At 51.4% G+C, this 25441-nt stretch overlaps 3 protein-coding genes across 8 annotated transcripts in view; 1 reads left to right on the top strand and 2 right to left on the bottom strand.

Moving 5' to 3' along the window:
- The window catches only part of Ttc21a (tetratricopeptide repeat domain 21A), a 32916-nt gene extending 25239 nt beyond the window's left edge, over positions 1 to 7677 (bottom strand). For 3 of the 5 annotated variants that reach the window (XM_029543432.1, XM_021207317.2, XM_029543433.1), the window contains exons 1-6: positions 7538 to 7609; positions 5958 to 6087; positions 4767 to 4877; positions 4009 to 4175; positions 2495 to 2617; positions 1204 to 1361 (exon numbers count right to left, since the gene is read on the bottom strand). In XM_029543432.1, the coding sequence (XP_029399292.1) occupies positions 1204 to 1361; positions 2495 to 2617; positions 4009 to 4175; positions 4767 to 4877; positions 5958 to 6087; positions 7538 to 7564 (716 nt within the window). In that variant the 5' untranslated portion in view covers positions 7565 to 7609. Of the gene's footprint in view, positions 1 to 1203; positions 1362 to 2494; positions 2618 to 4008; positions 4176 to 4766; positions 4878 to 5957; positions 6088 to 7537 lie in introns of all 5 variants that reach the window. The other 2 variants (XM_021207316.1, XM_021207318.2) reach the window with 2 other exon arrangements.
- Positions 7678 to 7757: 80 nt separating this feature from the next.
- Positions 7758 to 18628, top strand: Gorasp1 (golgi reassembly stacking protein 1). Its single transcript, XM_021207356.2, has 9 exons — positions 7758 to 7831; positions 11875 to 11955; positions 12362 to 12565; positions 14992 to 15078; positions 15195 to 15325; positions 15571 to 15781; positions 16374 to 16524; positions 16936 to 17088; positions 17277 to 18628. Exons 1-9 carry the CDS (start codon positions 7772 to 7774, stop codon positions 17537 to 17539), a joined length of 1341 nt encoding a protein of 446 aa, XP_021063015.1. The 5' UTR covers positions 7758 to 7771; the 3' UTR covers positions 17540 to 18628.
- Positions 18629 to 18694: 66 nt separating this feature from the next.
- Wdr48 (WD repeat domain 48) overlaps positions 18695 to 25441 on the bottom strand; it is a 33456-nt gene continuing 26709 nt past the window's right edge. For both annotated transcript variants that reach the window (XM_021205935.2, XM_029542871.1), the window contains exons 16-19: positions 24674 to 24761; positions 22621 to 22697; positions 21031 to 21220; positions 18695 to 20577 (exon numbers count right to left, since the gene is read on the bottom strand). In XM_021205935.2, the coding sequence (XP_021061594.1) occupies positions 20482 to 20577; positions 21031 to 21220; positions 22621 to 22697; positions 24674 to 24761 (451 nt within the window). In that variant the 3' untranslated portion in view covers positions 18695 to 20481. The remainder of the gene's footprint in view (positions 20578 to 21030; positions 21221 to 22620; positions 22698 to 24673; positions 24762 to 25441) is intronic.

Raw genomic sequence — 25441 nt, 5'->3', positions numbered from 1 at the left:
TTAGCTCAGGGTTACTCAAATTAACAGACAAAATTGCACTGTGAATAGGCATAACCAACACTGAAAGAGGTCTAGCCAGGGCTGATGGTTCTAAAAGCCCAAGGAACCATTTTTTCCCCTCTTTTCTTTCTTTTTTCTTTTTTTTTTCTTTTTTAAGATTTATTTATTATTATATGTAAGTACACTGTAGCTGTCTTCAGACACACCAGAAGAGGGCATCAGATCTCATTAGGGATGGTTGTAAGCCACCATGTGGTTGCTGGGATTTGAACTCAGGACCTTTGGAAGAGCAGTCAGTGTTCTTAACCGCCGAGCCATCTCTCCAGCCCCCTTCCCCCCTTTCATTTGGAAGCCAAAACCACAAAACAAAGCAAAATAACTTTTAGACGACTCAGGGGGTAATGGCACTAGCCACACAAGGGGGTTCTATCTTCAGGTCCCACACGAAGGGTCGACTCCACAGAGCTGCCCTCTGACCTCCAAATGAACCTGCCACAGAAAACTTGCTGTAATTTTAAAAATTGAAGTTGAAGGGCTGGAGGGGTGTCTCAGTGGTTAAGGGCAATGCCTGCTTTTGCAGAGGACCCACACAGTGGCTCGTAACCAAGACTCTGAGTGTAGTCGGGGGTTCAGTGGGAGCCAGCATTTAGGCAAACCTTGAACCCTGGTAGGGAAAGGGGGAGAACTGACTCTGAAAAGCTGTCTGACCTCTGCACACATTAATGATGATGGTGCTAATAAATGAGAAACAGGACAAAACTAACAAAACCAAACAAGCCAGGTGTGGACGCTCACTCGTGTAATTCCAGCACTTGGTAGGCTGAGGCAGGAGGATTGCCATAGGTTTGTTGCCAGCCTGTGCTACTCAGTGAGTTCCAGGACAACCTAGATCACCGTGAGATCCTTTCTCAAACCCATAACAATCCCAACCAAACCATCCTGAGAAACAGGCCAGTCTCGGTGGCTTAAGTCTATAATCACAGTCACCTGGGAGGCTGAAGCAGGAGGGTCACAGCTAGCCTGGGCTACAGAATGAGCTCAAGGCCAGCCTGGGCAACTTAATGAGAACCCAACTCAAGATAAAATCTTAAAGGGCTGAGGCTATAGCTCCGTGACAGAGAGTATACACAAAGCCCTGTGTTCCACCTCCAGCACCCCAACCGTCTAAAAGGGAGGAATCCTGGCAGGTGGCACCTCCCTCACCTCTGTCCGGTTTCTATCGTCTGATCCCAATCCTGCCGAGCCAGGAACAGCTTCATCTTCAGGACTAAAGCCGGCAGGAAGTTGCTGCAGGCCAAGGTGACCTGGTTCACCACCTCCAGGGCCCTGGAGAAGTTCTGTTGTGTCATGAAGTACATTGCCTGGGGGAGCCCGAGAGAAGACCTTCCTGTGATGCCGGGTCCTGTTCACTTGTGGTGGTGGGTGGGTGGGGGGTCACGATGGGCAGTGCAGATCCTTTGGGCTGGGCCTGTCGCCCAAAGGCCCAGAGTTTAACTGTGGGGGCCCACCTGCCAGCTAGGCTGGGAAGCTGTCTATTGTTTGTGTCTGGGGATCATGGGCTCCTCAGCAGCCCAGTGTCAGTTACTGTTCCCCTGGGGTACCCTACCAGGAGTCCTGAGGGCCAGAGCAGGACTTCCAAGAAGGCTTAAGGGCTGGGGCTGTAGCTCAGTTGGTAGAGTTCTTGCATTTGGTGCCCCCCCTCCTTTCCCTTTCCTGTAACTTAAGAATTTGTAAGGACAGACAGACACACAGAAGATAGTAAGAGAACAGTTTCCTTCCCTCAAAGACTGAGTTAATGAGAGTCATAAAGGGGAAAAAAAGATTTTCATTCAAATTAAGATCAAATTAAGATCAGAAAATTCAAAACATGCAAAGTATACGACTTCCTTTTCTTGTGGCCATTGAGTAACTTTAACAAGTGGGGACATATCTGGGAGGAGTAAAAGTCAGAGGTGCAGAAAAGGGACAGAGAGCCAGGCCAAAGGGGAGGAGGGTCAGAGGTCACCAAGAGGGGGGAGGGTCAGAGGTCACAGTCCCTGGAGGACCAAGAGGGTTTCCCTGGTCCCTCCCACTCTTGTCTGACATTGTGTCCTACCAACATTTGGGAGGTGGGGGCAGGAGAACTGGGAGCTCAGGGCTAGCCTTAGCTACATTAGTGAGTACAGGGGCTAGCCTTGGATAGGTGAGGGCCTGTCTCAAAACAGGAGCTAGGGATGTAGCTCAGTGGCGAGTGCTTGCCTAGTGTGTGCAAAGCCCTTGGGTCAACTCCCCGTCTCTCCAAACAATACAACATATACCCAGAAGGACGGTCACACAGAGCTGGGAGGAGTCGGGCTCTGGGCTGCTTGCTGGCCCTGGGTCTCAGATCTGGCCTGAGGTCACCTGGCAGACCTCTACCTCCAGAGACCAGAACGGGGACTCCTGCCTCCCGCCCCCTGCCCCCCAGCCCCCCTCACCCCCTGACCGTGCGCGTCCCGCTCCCTCGGCCGCTCACCTTGCCCATGAGCCCTAGCACATCTTTGGTGTCTTGAGTTCCTTGTTCCAGGTACTTGATGGATTTCTTCACAATGTGGGGTTTACTGGAGGTGAGGTCTACCCAGCCTCTGAGCACATAGCCCTGGGACAAGAACAAGGGGAAAGGTGAAGTTCTGTGTCCTGCCCAGCCTCTGCCCCAGCCGCTGGTGCCCTGCCCTCCGCCCAGTAGGCAGGCATCGTCTTGTGCAGATCCCGCTGGGAGGCTCCTCTGCCAGGTGGTGTCCCCTGCCTGCACTGCCTGTGACACCCTGACACCTCTTACTTTCTAGATAGGGCCTCATATATCTGGTAAAGGACTTGGTTACAGCTTAGCCTGGGAGCCCCCACCCCCCACCCAGGGGCCTGGTTTTTGCGCATCTCTACCACTCTTCACAGCTCTCCATCACTCCTAACGGAGGCCTTCACCCCTCTCCCCATGGACTGGACACAGGCAGTCAGGTTAACAGTACTGGGGCTTGGGTAGGGCTGCTCTTGCCCTCTGCACATCTTCTTCCAGTTACAGGGAGGGCCGGGCCTGGGGAGTGCGCACCACCATATGGGTCCCAGAGATCAAACTCGGGTCATCAGGCTTGGCAGCAAATGCCTTGGCTCAGCAGATGCCTGAGCCATCTTGCCAGCCAGATCGTCTGGTTTTCTACACGTCAGCAACTGATTCAAGAGTGCTGTGGAAGTCAGGGGTTAAGAGCCCTGGCCTAGCCAGGCGTGGTGGCGCATGCCTTTAATCCCAGCACTTGGGAGGCAGAGGCAGGCGGATTTATGAGTTCAAGGCCAGCCTGGTCTACAAAGTGAGTTCCAGGACAGCCAGGGCTACACAGAGAAAACCTGTCTCGAACCCCCCCCCCCCCCCAAATAAAAAAAAAGAGCCCTGGCCCACTCCTCTAGAGGACTTTGGTTCTGTTTCCAGTACCCATACGGAAGCTGACAAACGTCTGTCACGCATGCAGTGCAGACACATTTGCAGACAAAACATCCATACACATCAAAAATAAGTTCAAAACAAAAATTGAAAAAAAAAAGTTGTACTGCTATGTGTGTATGGGAAGCGCCGTATGGGAAGCCCTGGGTTCCATCTCTGTGTGGAATAAGAACTGGCATGGGATATGCTTAGAATCTCAATACTCTGGAGTTGGGAGGCAGGAGTGTGAACTGTCTGAGACCTTGTCATGAGGTCTTGTTGCAGAACCCAGGCCTTGAGTACAACAGCTGTTACCACCGTCATCAGAAGCAGCTGTGGCCACCCACTCACTGGAGGAGGAGTTGGGAGGGTCATTTAGAACTGCCTCCTCTTCACTTTGGCTCACTGCCAGGTGTATGTTTTTGTCCCCACCCCAAGACAGCATTTTTCTGTTAGCTCATTGTAGCTCTGGCTCCTTGGCTGGCCTGGAACTTGCTTTATATAGACTGGCCTCAACCTCTGGGCATGAGCCCACTATAATGCTGCTTTGCTTGGCCGTGGCTGACATCCTCCTGTACCTCTTTGGAGCCGCTGGAGACCTTCAACATGTGGTCAACATACTCCCTGGCCTTGTCGTGGTGACCCATGAACCAGAGGAAGAGGCTGGCATAGTACAGGGCAGTGCTGCTGGCTGTCCTGCGAATTTCCTTCAAGCTGCTCTCCAGCTCCTGAATTGCTTCTACATCTACATTGAGGAGGAGGAGGAGGAGGAGGAGGCAGCAGCTGAGTGAGGACGGATGTTCTCTTCTGATGCAGCGTACCCCCTCTGCACCAGCGACGCCGCCCACCTCCCTGGGGACTGTGTATACTTGAGCGCAGTTTTCTGTCCAGGAGGTCCCACCCCCACCACATGTCCACCAGGGTGTCAAGCAGACGGACTAACCCTGAATTCTTGACTGAGGCTCACAGTCCATTCTAGCACCTCTCTCTGACTCCCTAGAGACCTCAGATTGGGGGCACAATTACTTAGAATGGCTGGGTTTATTTATTTTTAAAACTATCTTGGTGAGGAATGAAGATGTTTTCAAGGTTCCTGGTCTGGGGAGATGATCCCTTTTGTCATGCTTTCTGTCTGTTCCCTCTCTGTTGGCTTCAGACGTTAGGACCTCTCAGAGGCCTGTGGGGTGGGAGTGAGGGATAGCCTGTTTTGGCTGGCTAACAGCAGATCTAAGTTGCCTGTGTGTGGTGACTTCTTCAACGACTCTTGCAAGCCTGTGTCCCTGCAGTGGCTTTTCCTCCCCTTGGGGCCCAGTCTACCAAACATGGCCACGCTCACCGATGGTGTCACAGCATTTGTGAGCAGAAATCAGAGCGATGACCGCACACAGGGACGTGTCTGGGTGGCTCTGGATGCTCTCCAGCTCACTGATGGCATCATGGATGTGGTCTGCAGAAAGAATGTACATATTTTGACTCTGGGGCTCCAGGCACATGACACAGGATTCCTGTTGGTCACCGCCTGCTTTCACACACAGAAACAGTCTGATGTGAAAGCTCCTTGGGGAGACTGCATTTCTCCGAGGGTGAAGGTCTCTGAAGGCCGTTCTGAAGACTGGTCTCAGCCAGCAAGGGGAGATCTGTGTGTATACTTGTGTGTGGCGGTCAGAGGACAAGCTTAACTGGTTTTCTTTAGGCACCATCTACCTTGTTTGATAAATAATGTAATTATTTTATGTGTATGTAGGAGGCCAGAAGAGGGTGTAAAGTCCATAGGAACTGGAGTTATCGATGGTTGTGAGCTGCCTCGTGGATTCTGGGAACAGAATCTGAGTCCTCTGTAAGAGTGGCAAGTGCTCTTAACTGTTGATCCATCTCTCCAGCCCCCACTTTCTATTTTGTCTCTGAGAAAGGTTCTCGGGTACATCAGGTGGCTTGAAACTTGATACACAGTCTAAGGTAACGCTGAACTTCCAGATCCTCCCACGTGCTCCACTACATCTGGCTGACCGGCTGAGAAACTTGAAACCTAGAGATGTGCCTGAGAGTGAACCTGGGCACCTTAGAGGGACTGGAGTCAGTTCTGAGGAGGGACAGAGGACTCCCAGCTAGTTGCTCAAGGCCTACCAATTACATTTATCCCACACGTCCCTAACGTTGGCTACGGGCTGCTTGGACAGTTCTCAGCACCCCCTCACCTCTGAACCCTGCCTTCCAGTGCTCGTACCTCCCACTTCTCTTTTCCTCCAGATCCAACTCTCGGCTTCCAAGCCCGAGGAAAGTTCAAGAGTCATAGCCCTCTCTAACAACCCATTTTATAGATAAGGATACTGAGGCTCATGGCAGGGGGCAGTGAGCCACGATCTCAGAAGCTAACCTGATATAGACTCTACAGGTTTCTGTTCATCCCAGGGTAGGGGGGAGTGGAGGAGGGGTGTTTCCATGGGAACATAGCTGGAAGCAGGCATCCAGATGCTGCCAGAGGATAAAAGCTAGGATGGTTCCCCCTGGGGTAGGAGTAATGCCTCACCTTCTCCAAGGGCTCCATACGCTCGGAAGAACTGCAGCACAGGGTCATTGCTGTACCTCTCTAGGTCCACATTCGCAGCCTGCAGCACATGGTGAAAGTACTTTTCCTGGCTGTAGTAAATGATCGAAGCCTGCAGGAAAAGGAAGACCATGGCTGTCAATAGCTCTTGCCCCTCCGTCTCTGTTCTGGTCCCGACGGGGCAAGACCCACTCCTGTTCCTTCTACAAACAGGGAGGGAAAGGCAGCATTCAGGCCTGGCCTCCTCCTTCAGCAGCCCTGGGAAGGAAGGAGCTCCAGGCAGTTTGGCTTAGACAGAGGTTTTAGGTGACTGGGGATGGTCAATACATGATGTAAAAAACGTCAACTCAGGCTCATCCTAGGTCGGGAAGGAAGAGGACTGAGGAGTGGTCATTGGAACAGTTATATCAGTTGTCAGTTACAGCGATAAGCTAGCAAGCATTTTCAGGGTCTCCACGTCCTCCGCCATATGCATCTTGGTATCTTTCACAGCTAAAGAAGCTGAAGCCCAGGGCTACACAGCCCACGGAGATCACACAGTAATTGGGGCTGAGATTTCAAAGCAAAAGCTCACTTCCTCTAAGGTTTGTGGGTGTTGAGTTGGGGACAGATGTGGTTAGGTTGTAAAAGCCTCATGGGCCATTCTAAAGAGCCGAGATGTCACCACAGGGTCATCAATAGGAACCAGCTGGAATGGCTTTAAGTAGGGGAATGAAGTTTTCAGATTTTAAAAACTTTTGGCAGAGCCTGGTGTTCATGTATCCCAGACTGGCCTCAAACTCAACTACCGTGAGTTTCTGACCTTCCTTCCTCACCTCTCCGGTGCTAGGACTAAAGGCACCTACCACCACACCTGTTTTATGGCCACCAGGGCTTGGTGCACACCCTAGGAACTGAGCCAGATCCCCTGTTACCTCAAATGATATTCTAAAGAAACGACTCTGGCTGTTGCATGCAGTGATGTGTGGCTGGCTGCAGGCGGCACATGGGTAATGCCGGCGGTAGTGCTGGTGCAAAGAGCTCAAGTGGAGAAACCAGGCCGGAGGTGTCTAAGGGAGGCATGGTGGCTCTGGCTTAGGTGAACCTTGGAGACTTTTGGAAGCTGACACTTCTCGTTGGATTAGGAACAGGGCGGGGAGGTGGGCATAGACCTCATAGCATCTACTGCAGTGGAACACAGAGGATGCTCAGGTGGGAGGACAGGCATGGGCTTGGCTTGGGGGATAGGATCAGGTCTGGGTGCTAATTTGAGGCTACGGGTGCAGAGGACACTGGGAGGAATGCTTTGGTTAGGGAGTTGGGGAAGATGGAAGGACTTCTAGAAGCTGCCAGAGTAGTGGACAGAGGGGTAGAGGTGGTTGGGGATGGAAGTGGCCTAAGAGTAGAGATGGCCAGAGGGCAGGCAGCAGGGTGGATGGTGTGGCAGAGGTGGGCAGATGGTCAGAGAAAGCAGAAAGGTAACCCCAGAGCAGAAATTGCCAGAGAGCAGAGAGCTAGCCCAGGGCAGAGCTGTCCTGAATGCAGAAGTAGTCCAGGGCGCAGGCGGCCCAGAGCTCACGCACCATGAGGGAGGAGTCATCGCTGCTCATGGCTGCAGACCGGCTCAGGTGATGACCCGGCTGAGCAGGATTCCCAGCTCTGGCCCTCCAATTCGCAGCCCAGCTCACGGCCGGAAGTCTAAGACGCGCGCGTCCTTGGCAACCTGGCTGCTGGCCTGTTGCTAAGAACTGTGACATCCGGGAGGGCGTGGCCTGGCCCCACGTGACCAGGCCACGCAGCAGAGGGAGAGGGCGGCCATGGGGCTAGGGGCAAGCAGCGAGCAGCCGGCGGGCGGCGAGGGCTTCCATCTGCACGGGGTGAGCCGGGGCGGTGGGCGGTCACCAGGGGAGGGTTGCACAGCCCCGAGGCCTGCAGTGACCTCCCTGCATGCCTTGCGAGGCCCAGCGCGTCCAAGATCCGAGGCCCCTTCTGTAAGGAGCATTGCAAGGGGCTGGGGGAAATCGTGGGCTTTGGGAAAGCTGCTGAAGAGGGGTGAGGTGGCCAGAACGACTGGAGCCAGGTTGGGCATTGGGACTCCAGAGTGAAACACCCCGAGACTTAGATGGGGCCCTACGTGTCACTTGCAGAGAGGTACGAGCGAACAGGCTGCTGGGAAGTATAGTCTGGTTGATAAAGAACGCGGTATGGAGTTGGGAATAGGAAGATCTTTGAACTCAGCTCCCCTGTTTTGCCCCTTTGAAAAGCAGGTAGATGCAGTTGTGTGGAGGCGGGCAGGTTTGTCAGGTTGTCTGTTTGGCTGTTGGGTCAGCCTGCCTGCCTTCATTCTTTCAGACAGGATTTTGGTACTTAGCTCAAGCTGTTCTCAAACTCTCAGCTGCTCTTTCTCAGCTTCTCTTAAATTCTGTCTGTCTATCTATCTATCTATCTATCTATCTATTTGCGGGGGTCCCATTATGTATCCCTGACTGGCTTGGAACTTGCTATGTAGACTAGACTGGGCTGGAACCTACAGAAATCCATCTGCATGCGTCTGCCACCTGAGCCATTATGCCTCTCTGGTCTATGTCAAAGGAAGGCTGGAGTCAGGACTAGGGAAGCGGTTCCTAGCTGGAGAGCCACATTGGCTTCACAGACCAGAAGTGACAAGATTTGTGCTTGGGGATTGGCAGACATTGGAATGCATTCAACCGGGGTGTTTTAAAGCAGGTTCATGGGAAGACAGGAGTTTGGGATCTTTGCACAAGGGCTGTGGGAGGTGAGGTGGTGGGGGTGGTGGACGGAGTGAAGGCAAGGGGGAGCTGGTGAAAGGGGGGCAGGTTGATCAGGTCAGAGGATGAGGACCCGTTACAGAGATGTGTTTTTGGTATGTGTGTTGTTTTTGTTTGGGCACATGAGTGTACAAATCAGAGGTTTCAGATCCCTTTAAGTTGGAGTTACAGGCATTTGGAAGCTGCCACACTTGCATGCTGGGAACTGCACCCAGGTCGTATGACAGAGTAATAGACTCTTTTTTTTTTTTGGTTTTTCGAGACAGAGTGTCTCTGTGTAACCCTGGCTGTCCTGGAACTCCCTTTGTAGACCAGGCTGGCCTCGAACTCAGAAATCCGCCTGTCTGCCTCCCGAGTGCTGGGATTAAAGGTGTGCGCCACCACTGCCTGGCTGTTTGTTTTTGATGTAGGATGGCCTTGAGCTCCTGATACTTCTTCCCGAGTACCAGGATTACAATGTGCACTAGTATACTTAGCTATAAACATGTTTTTGAACATATACTCTGTCAAGCAGAGCTTCAGGCACTAGAGATAACATGGTAGACAAAGTACTTATATTTAGAAGTCAAACAGGAGAGAAGGAAGGCCATAAAGAGCCATGTGGACTAGGGAGTGGTGGCTCACACGTGGAATGCCAGTATTAGAGGTAAGGGCAGGAGGACTCCAAGTTTGAGGTCAGTTCAGGTTATATATCAAGGCTCTTATCTCAAAAACATACACAGTGAGCTGAAGAGGTGGCTCAGCAGTCACCTTGTAGGCAGCCAGGTTGACTTAGTTCTTGGTATTATGTGCACATGTGTGCATGCATGCACAAACGGAGGTCATGACTGGATTGTTCACATCTGCCTGTAACTCCAGCTTCAGGGGACCCAGGACCTCCATAGGCACCCCCCCCTCACACTGGGCATCTGTACACCCTGGCACACATGCACATAAAATTTTCTTTTGTTCTTTCAAGGTAGGGTTTCTTTGAAAGCCTTGCCCGTCTTGGAACTAGCTCAGAGATCCACCTGCCTCCGCCTCCTGAGTGCTGGGATTAAAGGTGTGTGCCACCGTTTCCAGGAACACACATAAATCTTAAACATACAGTAATGGCATTGAGCTCCTTCTCCAGGTCCCCAGACTTGGCATTTTATTTGATATTTATTATATGGAGCTGTGGAGGATTTTTGTTGTTGTTTTAGATTTGTTTATTTTCATCTTATGTTTAAGAATGTTTGTTCGCATGTAGGTATGGACACTGTATGTGTCTGGTGCCTACAGAGGTCAGATGAGGGAAGTTCAGTCATAGATGGTTGTGAGCCACCCTGTAGGTGCTGGGAACTGAACCTAGGTTCTCTACAAGAGCAGTCCAGCCTCTGTCGGGATAAGTGGAGGGGTGACATATTACAAATACACAAACACACACACACACTCATGCATGTGTGAAATGGCATGTGTGTGTAGAGGTCAGTGGAACTTGGGTTTGAATGGCCCTTTCACAGAGGTTGCCTAAGACCATTGGAAAATGTTCTTTTAAACAAAGACTCAATTGTTCAATTTTACACAGGAAAACTTGGGAGCCAGATGCTGGGGTGAAACCCTGATAGCTCAGAGAGGCAGAGCAAGGACCCAGCCAACCTTCCTCCTCAGCCTAGGTCCCAGCAGCAATGCCCTCTCTCACACTGTCTCAAACAGCCTCTCTCAAACTGAACATCCCTTCCTACTTCCTATGCATCTCTCTCTCCAACCTCCTGACTCCCTCTTACTCTATTTTTCCCCCTTACTAATCCAGTGTCCACGTCATGTTAACTGGTTGTTTGCTCCACCTCCTAACCTATGGTTGGCTGTGTTTAATCCTGTTTGTAATAGTCAAGCAGAAAGCTCTTGGATTAAAGGTGTGTGCCAAGGCTGAGTCACGCGACAACTGAAAGCAGATTTTCCAGTAAATAACACAGTCTCGGGGTTCACAGTGTGTTAAGTATCCTGTAACAGGAAAACACAGATATTTACATTATGATTCAGATAGTTATAAAGTAGTAATACAATTTTATGCGGTCAGCACAACACAAGGAACTGTATAAAAGGTTAACAGCACTGGGAAGGTTGAGAACCAAAGGAACGGAGGCAGGCCTCAGAGACCCTGAAGCAGGGTCCCCTGAGGGATGGATCAGGACTAGGAGTCCCCAAACAGTCCAGGAATGATTGCCCTTGGGCCTGGGCAAGCCCCTACCATAGGCCCACTCCCACTAGAGGCCGTGGCAGCTCTAGTAGGTGCCACTCAGGGACTCTGCTGTTGCTGTCCAGGAGTTTTTATGCCGGGGCAAACTGGCCTTGAACTAAAGGCACCTGCAACAGTTGGTTCTCTTCAGGCTCCTGAAGAGTTCTGTGGCTTGGGGAATCTAGTGTAGGTATCCAGGATCTGAGGTCACCTGCGTCACTTGGTTCTCTTCAGGCTCCTGAAGAGTTCTGTGGCTTGGGGAATCTAGTGTAGGTATCTAGGATTTGAGGTCACCTGCGTCCTGTGCCCTGTCACCGGCACTGTTACCTTGGGACCTGGTTCATAGCAAAAGGCTAAAGTCAAAGGCTTAGGTGCATCTCTGGAGTTCAGGACCTGGGCTAAAGGTTGCCTTGTTTGAGCAAGGCCCTGTAGGTGAGGCCTGGCCATGTGTCCCTGGTACAGCTTGTGATGGGGGAGCTGTCTGTACTTTGGAGACAGCAGTAAGTTAGTAATTGAGAGGGGCAGATCCGCTCTCCTTCCCTGTCAGGCTGTCCTGCCTGCCCAACTGGAGCTAGGCAGACACCCAGGCAGGGCCTAGGCTCTTCAGAATCTGGCCACAGGCTGCCTTACCCAGCCCCTATAGCAAGGCCTGGCTGCATTTCTCCTGCATATCGGGGCTTTCCTGCCCAATCCCATTTTGGGGTAGGGGTGGGGTGGTATTCTTCAGGTGCCCCTTACTCCCAGGGCTATCTGAGTCCTTTCTGGAAGCATTTACATACCACGGTTGGGAAAAGTCCTTTCCTCAAAGGAAACTTGTGTCTGGGAAGGAGGTGGGTGAGCAGAGCAGTCTGTGCAGAGGTGAGATCTTTCCACTGGTCCAGGGTGGGTGGCTGGGCTCCTTGGGCCATGACTTACCTCTGCTCTGTAACAGGTACAGGAGAACTCGCCGGCCCAGCAGGCAGGCCTGGAGCCCTACTTTGACTTCATCATCACCATTGGGCACTCGAGGCTGGTGAGGGTCCCCACTGCCCCTTCCCCACAAGCTGCCCCTGTTCACTTCTGCCTCCTTTTTTCTTCCCCTGTGGACCAGGGCCACAGAGGGACATTTGGAGGCATCCAGTAGGCCTAAGGCTGCCTTTCAAGACATATGAGGCCTTAGGATGTGGCCCTAAGAGGCCTTTTGCTTGCTTTGTTAGTTTTCTGGAAGGCTTGGGGACCAAAGCTTGGGGTGCATGAACTGGGTGGTGGCCATGGTGGCTGCAGGCCCAAACCTAGCCTGTGAAGCCGGGCCCAGCGAGCAATCGTTTCGTTTGCCCTCATACCAGGCCCTTCATGCCTCTCAGACCCTGACCAGTCTAAGGGTTCTGGCCTAGGGGTGGGAGGTCTCAGACGGAGCCAACTCTTCCCTGTCCTTGTAGAACAAGGAGAATGACACGTTGAAGGCACTGCTGAAGGCCAATGTGGAGAAGCCGGTGAAGCTGGAGGTATTCAACATGAAGACCATGAAGGTGCGCGAGGTGGAGGTGGTGCCCAGCAACATGTGGGGCGGCCAGGGCCTGCTGGGAGCCAGCGTGCGCTTCTGCAGCTTCCGCAGGGCCAGCGAGCACGTATGGCATGTGCTGGTGAGTCTTGGCAGGGCATGTGGAGTGGGTGGGGCCCTGGAGTGGGTGGGGCTGATGGGTGGGGCAGGGGTCAGAGGGCAGCGCTGTGGGATCTAGTTTTGTTCCAATGTCCTCAAGAGGACTGCGGATCAGTGCTTTGGTTAGCTGTGTGGCCTTGGGCACACGTGTTTCGTGTTATTGTTGTTTTGGGACAGGGTCTATGTAACCCTGACTGGCTTAGAATTCACTGTGTGTAGCCAGATTGGCCATGAACCTGCAGAGGCCCACTTAACCCCTGTCTGCTGAGTGCAGGGACTAAAAGTGTGTGCCAGCACACCTGGCAACCTTGGGCATTCTTTCTTTTAAATTTTATTACTTCGTATATATATATGGGCATTTTATCTGCATGTTTATCTGTTCACCACATGTGTGCAGTGCTCCTGGAGGCCACAAGAGGACCTTGGGTCCCCTGGGACTGGAGTTGCAGATGGTTGTGAGCTGCCTCCTGGGTGCGGGGGATCGAACTTGGGTCTCCTGCCAGAGTAGCCAGAGCTTGACCTCTGAGCTGCCCGTGCAGCCCCCGTGGCTTTGTTCCTTATTTGAAGGGTGGGCCAGCATGAACCGCCAGAAGCCTGCTGCAGTGTTTAGTGCTGTTCCAGCTGGGATAGGTAAAGATGGCATAGTAGTTTCTCTGGCCTGTTTCTATATAACAGGTACAGGAGTGAATCTCAGTGACTGAGCTGCCCCAGATGTTAGCATTAGGTCTCAGACACACATGCACACCTGACACCGTGTGTATCCGTGGTACACCAGAGCCCCGCAGTGCTCAATCTCCTGTTCTGTGGAGGGAAGGTGCCCCTGCTGGAAGGCTTGCTGGTTGTGGTTCTAGCTGCCTCTGCAGAATCTTTGCTGTCTGCATGCAAAGGCGAGCCCATGCACAAAGGGCTGACAAGGCCGACTCTGGAGCCCTCAAGAGCAGTGTGGTCGCGGCAGGGCTGTCCAGCTTCTGGCTTGGGGTGGCTACTTGTTTGGGGTCACATGATCCAGGGGTTCTGGACTTGTGGGTCTCAAGAGCCTGCCTCTGTTTACTTGGTGTGATGGTGTAGTAAACAGGATGCTGCCATCTCGAAGCTCATGCTACAGAACCACACAGTCTTGTTACAAGCCACACCTCAGAATTAGTGCTTTGCTTTTGTTTACAAACACTACATTTACTTGTGTGCTGCACATGTGCCCTGGCACACATGGAGGGCAGAGGACAACAATCCTTCCACAGTGTGGGTTCCTGGGGACTGAACTCAGGTTTGATTGACATTATTCATGCATGAAGCTATCTCCATAGCCAATCCTTAAAAAAGAAGAATGTGTGTGTCTGTGGACACATGCTCATTCTGTGTGTGTCTGTGGACACATACTCATGTTGTGTGTGTCTGTGGACATGTGCTCATTCTGTGTGGAGACCAAGATATCCTTGGGTATCATCATTGGTAATCTTGTTCACCTCCTTTGAGGCAGTCTCTCTTTGGCCAGAGCTTAGCAATTAGGCTACGTGCCTGGCAGTGAGTCCCTGGGAGTTGTCCATCTCGCCCGTCCCTAGCCAGTCATAAGTGCACACCATCTGGCTTCCGGAGCTTGAACTCCGGTACAGGTGAACACTCGATTGACTGAGCCACCCCCAAGGCCCTTCATAATGGTTTTAGTAGTTTATGGCTTTGGGTTGGACTGTGTTAGTAGCTGTCCTTGTTGCTCCTGGCCATAGGCCATGTGTAGGACACCCAGGCTCCAACAGCCTTCCAGGGGAGAAATGAGGGAGCCTGTGCTTAGCTTTCCAGTCTATCAGAGGCGCGCCTGGGCTCAGGCAGCAAGGCAAGTGAACGTAGGTTTCCAGGCCTGTTACCTGCTGAGCTAACTGGGTACCCTCCACCCCCCAATTTTGTGTATGTGCAAGTGTGGCGGCCAGGTGTCCTCTGTCACTTTACACTCAGTGTCCTTGCTGAATGCTGCTGTCCTGGCTTTTTCATGGCTGCTGGGGATCCAGACCCAACTGTCCTGGCAGGGAGATGGTTTTCTTTAAGGTTTTTAAAACAGGATCTCACTATGTAGCTTTGGCCAACCTGGAACTCTCTATGCAGGTCTGGCCAGCCTCGAACTCAGAAAGATCCACTTGCCTCTGCCTCCCGAGTGCTGGGGTCTAGGGAGGTTCATTAGTGTTTTCCCTGCACGGGCCTGAGGCCAGTGCAGCAGTGCAGCCTAGGTTCTGGACCGTGTGCAGCAGCCGCTGCTGTCTGCTCACCAGACAGGCTGTAACTTGGGGGAGGGAAGACACTTGGGCCCTGTGAAGAAGTCTTTCTCGAGGCCCTGCTAGGCAATGGAGGATAAGCGGTCTCCCTAGAGAGGCCTCTTCTCTCTGCTTAGCACTGAGTCGTAGTTTATCATTCTCACTTCAGGACGTGGAGCCCTCTTCACCTGCTGCCTTGGCCGGCCTGTGTCCTTACACAGACTACATAGTTGGCTCTGACCAGATACTCCAGGAGGTAAAGAACCCATGGCGTGTCTGTTTCCGGGTCCCCTGAAGGGCTGTGGGCGGATGCGTTGTGCTTGTGTCTCAGCGCTGGGAACACCCCTCCGACAGACACTGTCTTTCTCCTAGTCGGAAGACTTCTTTACTCTCATTGAGTCCCATGAGGGGAAGCCCCTGAAGCTGATGGTGTATAACTCTGAGTCTGACTCCTGCCGGGAGGTGACTGTGACTCCCAATGCAGCCTGGGGTGGAGCGGGCAGGTACTTCCTGGGGTCAGAGGGCTACAGGGCTAGGTGGGTGGGCTGACCCAGTGGGCATGAGCTTCTGGCATCCCTTGGAGGAAACAGACCGGACCCCCGAGCCCTGAGGCTCATCCTTGCCCAGGATCCTTGCTCAGTCACTGTTGTGGGGTGGGGGTGGGGGTGGGGGTGGAGGGGAGTGTTCTATAGGTAGGGAGAGCTGAGGTGTGGGCCACCCTGATGGAAACACATCTGGCCTTCTACAGTCTGGGGTGTGGTATTGGTTACGGGTACCTGCACCGGATCCCAACGCAGCCCTCCAGCCAGCACAAGAAGCCACCTGGTGCCTCACCACCTGGCACTCCAGCTGCAACCCCACAACTTACTGCCTTTCCTCTTGGTGCCCCACCACCTTGGCCTGTCCCTCAGGACTCTTCTGGCCCAGAGTTGGGTTCCAGGCAGAGTGACTACATGGAGGTATGTGGGAGCACCTGCCAGACCAGGGAAGAGAGGAGTGTCTGGGGCATTGGGCTGCCACCTAGAGGCTCTCTGGGGACTGGAGAAACACTGTCTGTGGGCCTGTGAGGTCCTTGACTTTAGGGGGCCCATCTGCTTCTAGCATGTAGAAGCGGAGAGGCACTGCTTGAGTAAAACATGCTTTTGGCTCAATTGCCCTCGAGTGGAGGTGAGGCACAGGTGGTCATTTGTGAGTGGGAAACTTCGACCCAGAAACAGAGAGAACCTTGTGCTGTAGTGAGGTAGGGGGCAGCCAGGCCAGTGCTGGACACGGTAGGCTGCATGGTCCCCATTTGCTCCTGGATTCAAGGGAGGTTCAGAGAACATGGGGTAGTATCTGTGAGTACCTGGGAATCCCCTCGGGGAGCAGCAGGAAGCATCTCCAGTGTGTGTTTGTAGGGAGGATCTGGCTAGCCTCCCATCATAGGGAGGAAGGGCGATGCTTGCCATGCAAGGGTGAGCTGTAGTTAGGTTGAAGTGAACATCTGTGCACCAGATGTTTCTAGGTACTGGCCTAGCCAGCCCTCAGTTTCTCCTTTCCTGGTTCCTCTAGGCCCTACCGCAGGTCCCTGGTAGCTTTATGGAGGGACAGCTCCTTGTGCCTGGGAGTCCCGGCCATGGCACTTCTGACTGTGGGGGATGTCTGCATTCCATGGAGATCCCGCTTCAGCCTCCACCTCCAGTGCAGCGGGTCATGGACCCAGGTATGGGGCAGGCCCTGGAAGAGACTGCGGTACCTAGAGCCTTGATGCTCAAGTGGGCTACAGGCTCACTGCTGGACTTGCACAGAAGTGCCCCAGCTTTCTTCAGGACCTGCTAGCCTCTTGTCAGTCCAGTCCAGAGTAGAGGAGGCCCACTCTGGGTGACTTGGCAGGTAGAGGTAAAGCAGGATTTGGGCCGTCATGGTATTACTCCATGATGTTCAGCTCTGGGTTCTTTCTGTCCCTCAGGGACAGGCGGTGGGAGTCTCAATGGGGTTGGAGGGAGGGCATCTGTAGGGCCAAGGGTGAGCTGGGTACCCCAGGAACACGGCAGAGGGAAGGCAGGCTCCCACATCTCTGGTAGGTGAAGTTTTTTTTTGCGAGCAAAGACCTGGGTTTGCTTTCCCTCTCCAGGCTTCCTGGATGTGTCAGGCATGTCCCTCCTGGACAGCAGCAGTACAAGCGTGTGCCCCAGCCTATCATCTTCCACAGTGCTGACCTCCACAGCTGTTTCAGTCTCAGGACCAGAGGACATTGGTTCCAGCAGCAGTTCTCATGAGCGGGGTGGTGAGTGACTTCAGGGATGCAGTCTGAGAAATCCTGTGTTTGGGGAGGGCTGCCCCGAGTTCCCTAAGTGGGCTAGAGGTTGGCTGTGTCAAGGGATTCACATGACTGACTTCTGACTCTCCACCAAAGCCTGGGCTGCAGGGGTAATCACTGAGGGTGGGTCTCCTCAGCCCCACTTGATGTTTCAGGTGAAGCCACGTGGTCAGGGTCAGAGTTTGAGATCTCCTTCCCAGACAGTCCAGGCGCCCAGGCCCAGGTGGACCACCTGCCCCGGCTGACTCTCCCCGATGGCCTCACATCTGCGGCCTCACCTGAAGAAGGGCTGTCTGCAGAGCTGCTGGAAGCACAGACCGAGGAGCCGGCAGACACAGCCAGCCTGGATTGCAGGGCAGAGACTGAGGGGAGAGCCAGCCAAGCACAGGCCGCCCCAGATTCAGAGCCTGGGCTGTGAGAACACCCCTGGTGACATCTGGTGTGGCTTAGCTGGGTAGCTCTCTAGGCCGCAGGCTCTTGTGAGGCTTGGGCTTTGCTACAATACATACATGGTCCTGGATCGAAGGGACAGGACACCGGAGCAACAACCAGCTTCTGTAGAGGCAGGAGACAGAATCCAGCCTGTGTCAACGAAGCATGGACACAATTCCACGTGAAGATTGGGTGAGGGACAAGAGGCTGTGTCCACAAGCAGCCACACCTGTACTGAGGACCCCAAGTCCCAAGGCCCTTCCTCATTCTACTCCTTACACTGGATGAGAGAGGTAGTGTATCTGGCCACTTTATTTCTAGGATGGGAAATTCTAGGCCCTCTAGAGGGATCTACCTCATCTAGCTGTACACTAGCCCCGGGGGTCGGGGGGAGGTGCAAGGGAACATACACTCCAGTTCTTGCATCCTGTGATCGCTCCCTTCGGCCCTCACACGCAGGCAGCTGGCTCTGGTGGTAGACAGGTCAAACTATGCTTACCGTCAACACCCCTCTACCTGCCCTTCTCGCCCTGGCTTCTTCCCCAGAAGAGCTGGAAGAGAGTTGGTAACTGCCCCTCCCATCTGTCCTCTGTAGAAGGGAAACGTGCTTTACAGGCTCAGACTCGGAGAGGACAGCTGTGCTGCTGCCGCCTTGCTACAGATGGCACCAGGCATGTCCTCTGCCAGTCACTGTAAGCGGCCTTTGGTCTTCTTTTCCAGCCGCCTCTTTGTTCCCACATCCACAGACCTCAACTGTCTGTTGAGGGTACTTAGGCTGGTAAGCCAAGGACTCTATTCCAGGAAGCACAGGCCAAATAGTAGGCCAGGTCCTGGATGGGTAAGCAGAACCCCAAGTGTGAGCCCATTCCCACCCCATCCCCCCAGGGGCCACTGAGAGGCCTGAGGCTGTACAACATGGCTTACCACAGGGCTGCTCTGGGGCCAGCTCAATTTAGCTGTGGTTAGGCATTCTGACCCCCAGCTGCCTTCATTGGAAGGTTCTGCTCCCCAGGACCCCATGTGGGGTGAGACAGATGCTGATGCTGTTTCAAGTATGAACCCCCAGATGGTTTCTTTCCCTGTAATCTGCTATGGGGAAAGTGACAAGTGAAAAAATAAACATGTCCGGCACACTGAAATATTTGTAACTAAAGCTTTATTCTATATAACTTGAGATACAGACTCTGCTCCTTTTGGCATTGCAGACGGTCCAATTTTCTGGAAACTTGGTACTGATTTTTGACTGGGGGGGGGGGATTGCAATCATGCTGGGGTAAAACTCCTCCATAGGGGCACACAACTGCCTGTGGATCAGTACTGTGCCAGTGAACCAACCAGCAAAAGCTACGCTTAGTGCAGAGGCCCCTCTTGCAGACACTACCACCCTACCCCTTGCTTTTATTTTACAGCTATCACTAAAAAATACGCACCGAAAAGTGCACCGTTGTGTCCAACACAGATAGAAAGGACTTCTGTAAAAAAGCTGGCTGCTCTAGGTGGGGAGAATGGTTTAACACTGGGAAGTGCTCTTGCTCACTGAGGGTATGGAAGCCATGGCCTGTCTGTGTTCCAGAGTTAGGGTGAGGGGACCCTGTTCTGCAGTTGTACGGGCTAGTGCCTTGATTTGTAAGGGACATATCTGGGTTCCTCAGCTGTCCCCAGCAGGACCTGTGAGATATAGAGAAAACACTTTTCTTCCCCAAGCTCCCCTACCCGTGCTCAGGCACGGACCACACACAAGGCAGGAGCAGCCGGATGGAGAAAGCTGCACCCCCACCCCCAAGGCACGTGTGCTTCCACTGTGCTCAAAGGTTCATCTGCAGCTTCACGGGCTAGACCATTCGTCTGTTTGAATGTAAATGACCTTGGGAAGAATCCAAAGTAGTTTTTGCCAAAGGTGTTTATCCCCAATAAGTTAATATTCTGTACAAGATCCAAGTGAGTCTATGAAAGCTTTTGACTGTTAGAAAGAGAGTGGGAAGACCTGGACGAAGGTGTAACAAAAGCCCGTGTATAAAACTGGAAAAACAAACATGAACCACAATATAAATATCAAACCAGCTCACTGTGAGATCTTTTTACTCTAGTAACATAGACTTTGGGTAGCATCTGCATGAAACTGAAACTTCAGCACGGTCGTAAGTTCTGACAGTTGTCATGCTGCTCGCCCAGAGCAGGAAGCTGTGGTTCCCGCTGGCTTTGCCCGTGAGGAAGACAGTTCTTGCTGGCGGAAGGAGTGGCCACAGCAGCTTGGGCCATCGGACAGCCAGGGTGCTATGGGGCAGCGCTGCGCAGCACAGGCTGTTGGTCGCAGCCTGCAGGTCCACGTGCTGCGCGGGCTCCTACAAGAGCACAGCTGAGACGCAGTATTTCAAACGTAGCCCAACATGGTCATTTCTTAGGAAATGGGCTGGCTCTTGAATTGTGCAACAGTGATTTCCATTAAAAATAACTCTTACATCATGAAAACAACTTGATTTTTTGTTGTTGTTGTTCTTTTTAATAATGACAAAGTTGGAAAAAGCCTTCCTAGGTACTGCATGAGTGGAATATACTTGGAAAAGTAGCAGAGCTTGTGGGTCTGAAACTGAAACACGGCGACTGATGTGGCCCCGCAGATGTTCTCTAACAAGTGCTAAGAGACAAAGGTGGTCCTTCAAAAGGAATCAGCGAATCTGCACCGGCCTGTTGTAGATCCTCTGTACATCCCCGGACAGTGCCAGGGGCTTGTCTTTGCACTCTTGAGTCCCCGGGGACACCTTAATCTATGCATGGAGCCTGGTTTCTATATTACATCTCCATTAGTCACGTCACCAAATAGGCCGGTTGGAGGTCTTGCTCCCATAGGACGTAATGGGCTTCCTAGGACTATTCTTGGGGCCACAGAGGAAGGTGGTTGGTGAAGAACCCAGGAGCATGGGCCCACCCTCACGTGGACTTCTGACGGTAATGGAGGGTGAGGTCCCCACCACTTTTCCATATGAAGTGCTTTACTGTCCGAAGGTCCATATTTGGGTCCAAAACCTGAATAGCCAAAGTGCATTGAGAATGTCAACATCACTAACAGCTAAAGACATCCTTATCTAGGGAATCTGCCACGTGGCCGAGCTTGCTCCCCATTGTGTCAAGGAGCCTGATTTTTGCTTCCACACACGGAATCTGAAATGTGTGCCTCAGCTCAGCCCTGCCTGATGACAGGGTGCTGTCTTGGTTGTAATTCACCTCTTCTCCACTCACCTCTACTCCAAGTTCTTAACTGTGACAGATACCACCCTGCAAATCAAGATGACCCTGCCCCACTTACCCAGCACAGCCCTACTGTGAGCATCTGGGAATCTATCCTCTTCCCGAGCGCCTCCCTCAGGTGCAGAGGAGCTTCAGCTGTGCTGAAGAACCTTTCCAACAGACACCCCAGAGGCCGCCAAGCACACGGTATGGTATGTGACTTTATGGGCACCTCTGCAGGGGTCCACTCACCTGGTCCTGGCACAGAAGTTCAATTTTCTCCTCTGCCAACACAGCGATATCCTCCTCCTTCTCCTGCTCTGGCTTTTCATTATTAGAAGAGCTGGTGGTTTGGGACTCGTTATCCAGGTTGATAATCTTCTCATAGACATGTTCCATCACCTTCCGGACCTGCAGCATGTCACTGGCAGAGAGCCTGTCTCTAGAAAAGACGTGTTTTGACATCATGAAAAATCTCTTATTATTTTTCACTTGTGTCAATATCTCAAGATAAATATCGCACAGATATCTGAAATCAATACATGTTTTCAGTCATTGCCCTGAATCACTTGAAAGCTGTCAGGAGAGATCCTGTGGTGCCTTCGAGGGCTCATGAACACACATCAGCCACTTGTACTGTATGCCTCCAAGTCCTCGGCTGAAGCCTGGGCAGACGCGCCAGTTAAGTACCAAGGGCTCAGTGTTATCTCCTACTGCAGTGCCTTCAACTAGGAGACAATTAATATCCCAGGCTAGACATTAAGCCACAGGTTGTTCAGACCCCAAACCCAGCATTACATAACTGAAGTCCCTCACTTTCAAGCCCTTATCTCTGATATCAGTAAATTACCATACTATCTCACAGCTACAGGTCAAACTGTTCAAGGATTTTCAAGTGGAGTCATTAAATCCACTTCAAGTGGTGTCTACGGCTTGCTCCACATGCGTGCATGTGGAGGAGGCAGAGGTGCAGATGGGACACTACGTTTCAGTCTCACAGAGGTCACTCCTCAAGTGTTTGCTGGACCACCAGGAACTTGTCCTCTGTGTGAGCTCGGGAATCCCTCTGACTGTTTTAACAGCCTTGTTGATTTCACTCGCTAGCCATACACACCGATTATGGTTCAGACTTCAAGCCCTCTGCTGTAAGCTTCTTTTGAGCCATGTCTACCTATCAGGAATTTCTAGTGGAACTGCATGCTCTGTGACCTGGCATTGAAATTCTGAGTCATGAAGCCTCTGACTCAGCTCTATCTTTTCACGCCATCCTATGTATGGGAACACACATCTCTATACCATTTCTGGTACCTTGATCAAGCTCCTGTTAGGGAAGTCTGTCTTTGGGTACTCCACACATCCATGTGTGTTCAAGTGAGATTCCTTGCTCTCCTAGAAGGCTCTGTTCAGAGCTGTTTAGCTCCCACTTCCATCCTTTCCTAAGTGTCTGTAAAAGCAGCCACTACACACAGGTTTTATCCTCAGTGCAACGGTTTGGTCTGGAGAGTATGGATCCTCCTCAGTTTATCCCCTAAGAACGGGGATTATAGGTGAGTGCCGTCAGACATGGCTACCTGGTCTTGCTATGCAGTCTTGGCTGGCCTGGGACTCGCCACTCTACTGCCCAGTTTGCAGGATCAGCCTCTGCCTCTGCCTCTGCCTCTGCCTCCAAGTGCTAAGATTTAAAAGGCAGTGCCACCAACTATGGGTTAAACTTAATTTTGAGAGGAGACAAAATCCAAAGCAATCAGCCTCCAACCTAGCACCTGCCTCCCATGTGATAAAGGAAGCTAAAGGACAGAGGCTCCATGGTGACCAGAGTATGGAAGCACAGCAGTTACTTACTTTTTTAAAGTTTTTGCTCCTGAAGATGCATGAGGTTGGAGGTAGAAAGGAATTTTGTTGAATTTGGGCATATTTTTCTGAAATATTAAAAGTTTAAGAGGTATAATGGTTTCTGTTAACTGATAAAACTAAAATGCTATCAACAGGAAAACAATTTACAAATAACCATTTTTACAATAAAAATGACTTTTAGTGAAATTTATAGTAAGTTATCAATAGAAGTATGCCTTAAGAGAAAATTCCTTAGCAAGTATATTCAGTTTACAATAAAAATAGATGAAGACAAATTACATATAGTAGTCAACAACAGAGGCACAGCTCTTCTTAAGTTATCATTCAAGGCAGCACAGGAAACAAACCTACATTTATTTTTAAAGTTCCATAAATCAAAACATCGGGGCTGATGACTGAAGTGCTGAGAACACCCAGAACGTTCACATCTGAGCAGACACTTGGGCACTGGTGGCCCATCGTCCAGTGGAGAGGCCATCAGGCCCTCCTACCATCTGTCTCTTCCTCAGATAGAGGGAGGTCTACCATGACAGCTGAAATGATCCAGCCAGCTTTTGGAGCATAGCCCATGTCATAGGGCCACTAACGCACCCAGGTTAGTTCTATACTCAAAAGAAACAGTGGTTTATGGGACCTGGACAGGGAAGGCCACGGAATACCCAACAGGTGTCACACTGGTTCTAACTAAGTTCTTGGGGTGTGTATCTGGGATAGGAAAGAATTTTTTTTTTTTAAATTTCAAGAGATTAAATCTCTTTTCATATGGCTTTAGGAATATACATGTAGTCAAGAGGACACAAAGTCTAGAAACAGACTGAGTCTGCAGGAATTTAGTACACTATACAGACAGCATAGCATTTCAAATTAGCAGACCAGACAGAGTCCTATAGACTGCACTGGCACATGGTTTAGTTCTCTGGAAAGAGTTAGAATGTCACCTCACAGCAAACAAAGAGGCAAATAAGAAAACAATAAAGTCAGAATTTATATAAAGGATATTCTGAACTGGGTGATATCTAACAAAACATGGAACTGAGAGCCATAAAGACTCAATTTGATTATATAAAAATTAAGTTTTCACCAGGGAAAGAACCTTGAACAAAGTAAAAGTTTAATGAAGGAACAGAGGAGTCAGGTTAACTGGCACCGGACGATCACCTGCGAGTAAGACAATGACCCAGTTAGAGAATCGGCAAAGGACACAAACAGGCAGGTCACAGCAGAGACTCACGGTCAGTATGAAAAGACTCCTAACCTCACCATGAATAAACAAACATCCACACTGAAATCATCAGATAGGGTTGCTGCGGCTGTGGCCATGGGGTACCATATACTGTTGGTTCAGGGTAAACTGCCTCTGTGAAAAGGCAATTCAGCATTATCTATCCACATTTAAAATGTGCAGACCCTTTGATCCAGCAATTCCACTTGTAGGAATTTATCCTAAAAAGTTCATAAAGATACATGTACAAGGATGTTCACTGTAGCACTGTTTGCAATACAAAATACTGGAAACAACCTGAGCCCATTAATAAGGGGACAATCAAATACAGAATGATACATTTACACAACACAATAGGATACAGTCCTTAAAAGGGAACAGTCCATAAGCTCAGGCATCAAGAGATGTCCAAGACTATTTTTAAGGAAAAAAAAAAGTTGCAGAACTCTGTAGAGATTTTGTGCAAAATTAAACGAACCACACACCTATGTATGTGCTCATGTAGGCGAGGAATGCAGCAGAGGCTGCACCAACCTCCTATGAGGTGCTCCCTCTGGGAGGAGGGCTGGGAGGATGGATGGGAAGAGGTAGGTCCTTTAAAACACTGATTTCATTATAGAATACGTATATATTATTGTTCTGACTGAAACCAGACGAAAATAAAAGTTGGTATGTAAATAGCTATCAGGTGCATCTGCAACCTTAGAACTCAGGGACAAGGAGGGGATTCCACTTGGCAGGTGACTTTTGTTACAGTGTGAGACTTAATAGCATTGTCTGGGAAAAGCAAAGGACAAAACGGGAGTGAAGGACACTTACATCCACAGTGATGTCAATCACCCATTGTGGCACCGTCTCATTGAGAAGCATCGCCTCGGTCTCGCCCCCGGAGTCCCGGCAGAGCAGCCTAGACAAAACCCATCAGGTAGTCAGTGTCAAGACAAGCAGGGGACAGCAGAGGAGGCACCCTCACAGCGCTCACTGAGGACAGCAGAGGTGATGGGAGAGTTGCTTCTGAGTCCTGGGTCACCACAAGAAGCACTCAGCCCAGGGCCTAGCCAGTGCCATGCACAGCACAGACCACGGCTGCAGTGAGGGCTGCAGTTTGGTTCCTATGCACAGGAACTAGCACAGGAGAAATTCTATATTCAAGGGAAAGACAAGCATCATCCCCACTTCTGTCAACCCTGCGACTCTTAACACTTTTGCTTGGGCTTGCTGGAAGCCTTCCCTTTCCTGGAGGACCCAGAGAGTATTTTCCTGCACCCCAGGCTGAACCAGTATAGATCAGAGCAGTTTGCAGGATCAGCCTCTCCCTCTTGCCTGGCCCAGTCTCCCATGGGCAGGGAATGCTATGATGATGTTATTTGATTCCTGTCTTTGGCAGTTAGATTAGCCACATTTGCAAAGTGAGAGAAACTCCCACCAGAGACAGGGCCTGGAGGCAGGGCAGGGTGTGTGGTGTGTGTGTGTGTGTGTGTGTGTGTGTGTGTGTGTGTGTGTGTATGAATCTCACCTTGGCCCTTCGCTATTAACATTCACTGAATCAGGCATTAAGTATCTCAAGGAGCTGATACTCTTAACGAC

This window comes from Mus pahari, chromosome 10 (genome assembly GCF_900095145.1).
Source record: "Mus pahari chromosome 10, PAHARI_EIJ_v1.1, whole genome shotgun sequence".
Taxonomy (NCBI): Eukaryota; Metazoa; Chordata; class Mammalia; order Rodentia; family Muridae; genus Mus; species Mus pahari.
Note: the sequence above shows the minus strand (reverse complement) of the source record. Positions and strands in the feature narration are given on the sequence as shown.

Bases quoted from the DNA above. Each gene is read 5' to 3' on its own strand.
- Gorasp1 (XM_021207356.2), top strand. From the start codon at position 7,772: ATGGGGCTAGGGGCAAGCAGCGAGCAGCCGGCGGGCGGCGAGGGCTTC. The intron at 16,525-16,935 runs GTATGGGGCAGG...TTCCCTCTCCAG, and splicing joins GCAGCGGGTCATGGACCCAG to GCTTCCTGGATGTGTCAGGC. The intron at 17,089-17,276 runs GTGAGTGACTTC...TTGATGTTTCAG, and splicing joins CAGTTCTCATGAGCGGGGTG to GTGAAGCCACGTGGTCAGGG.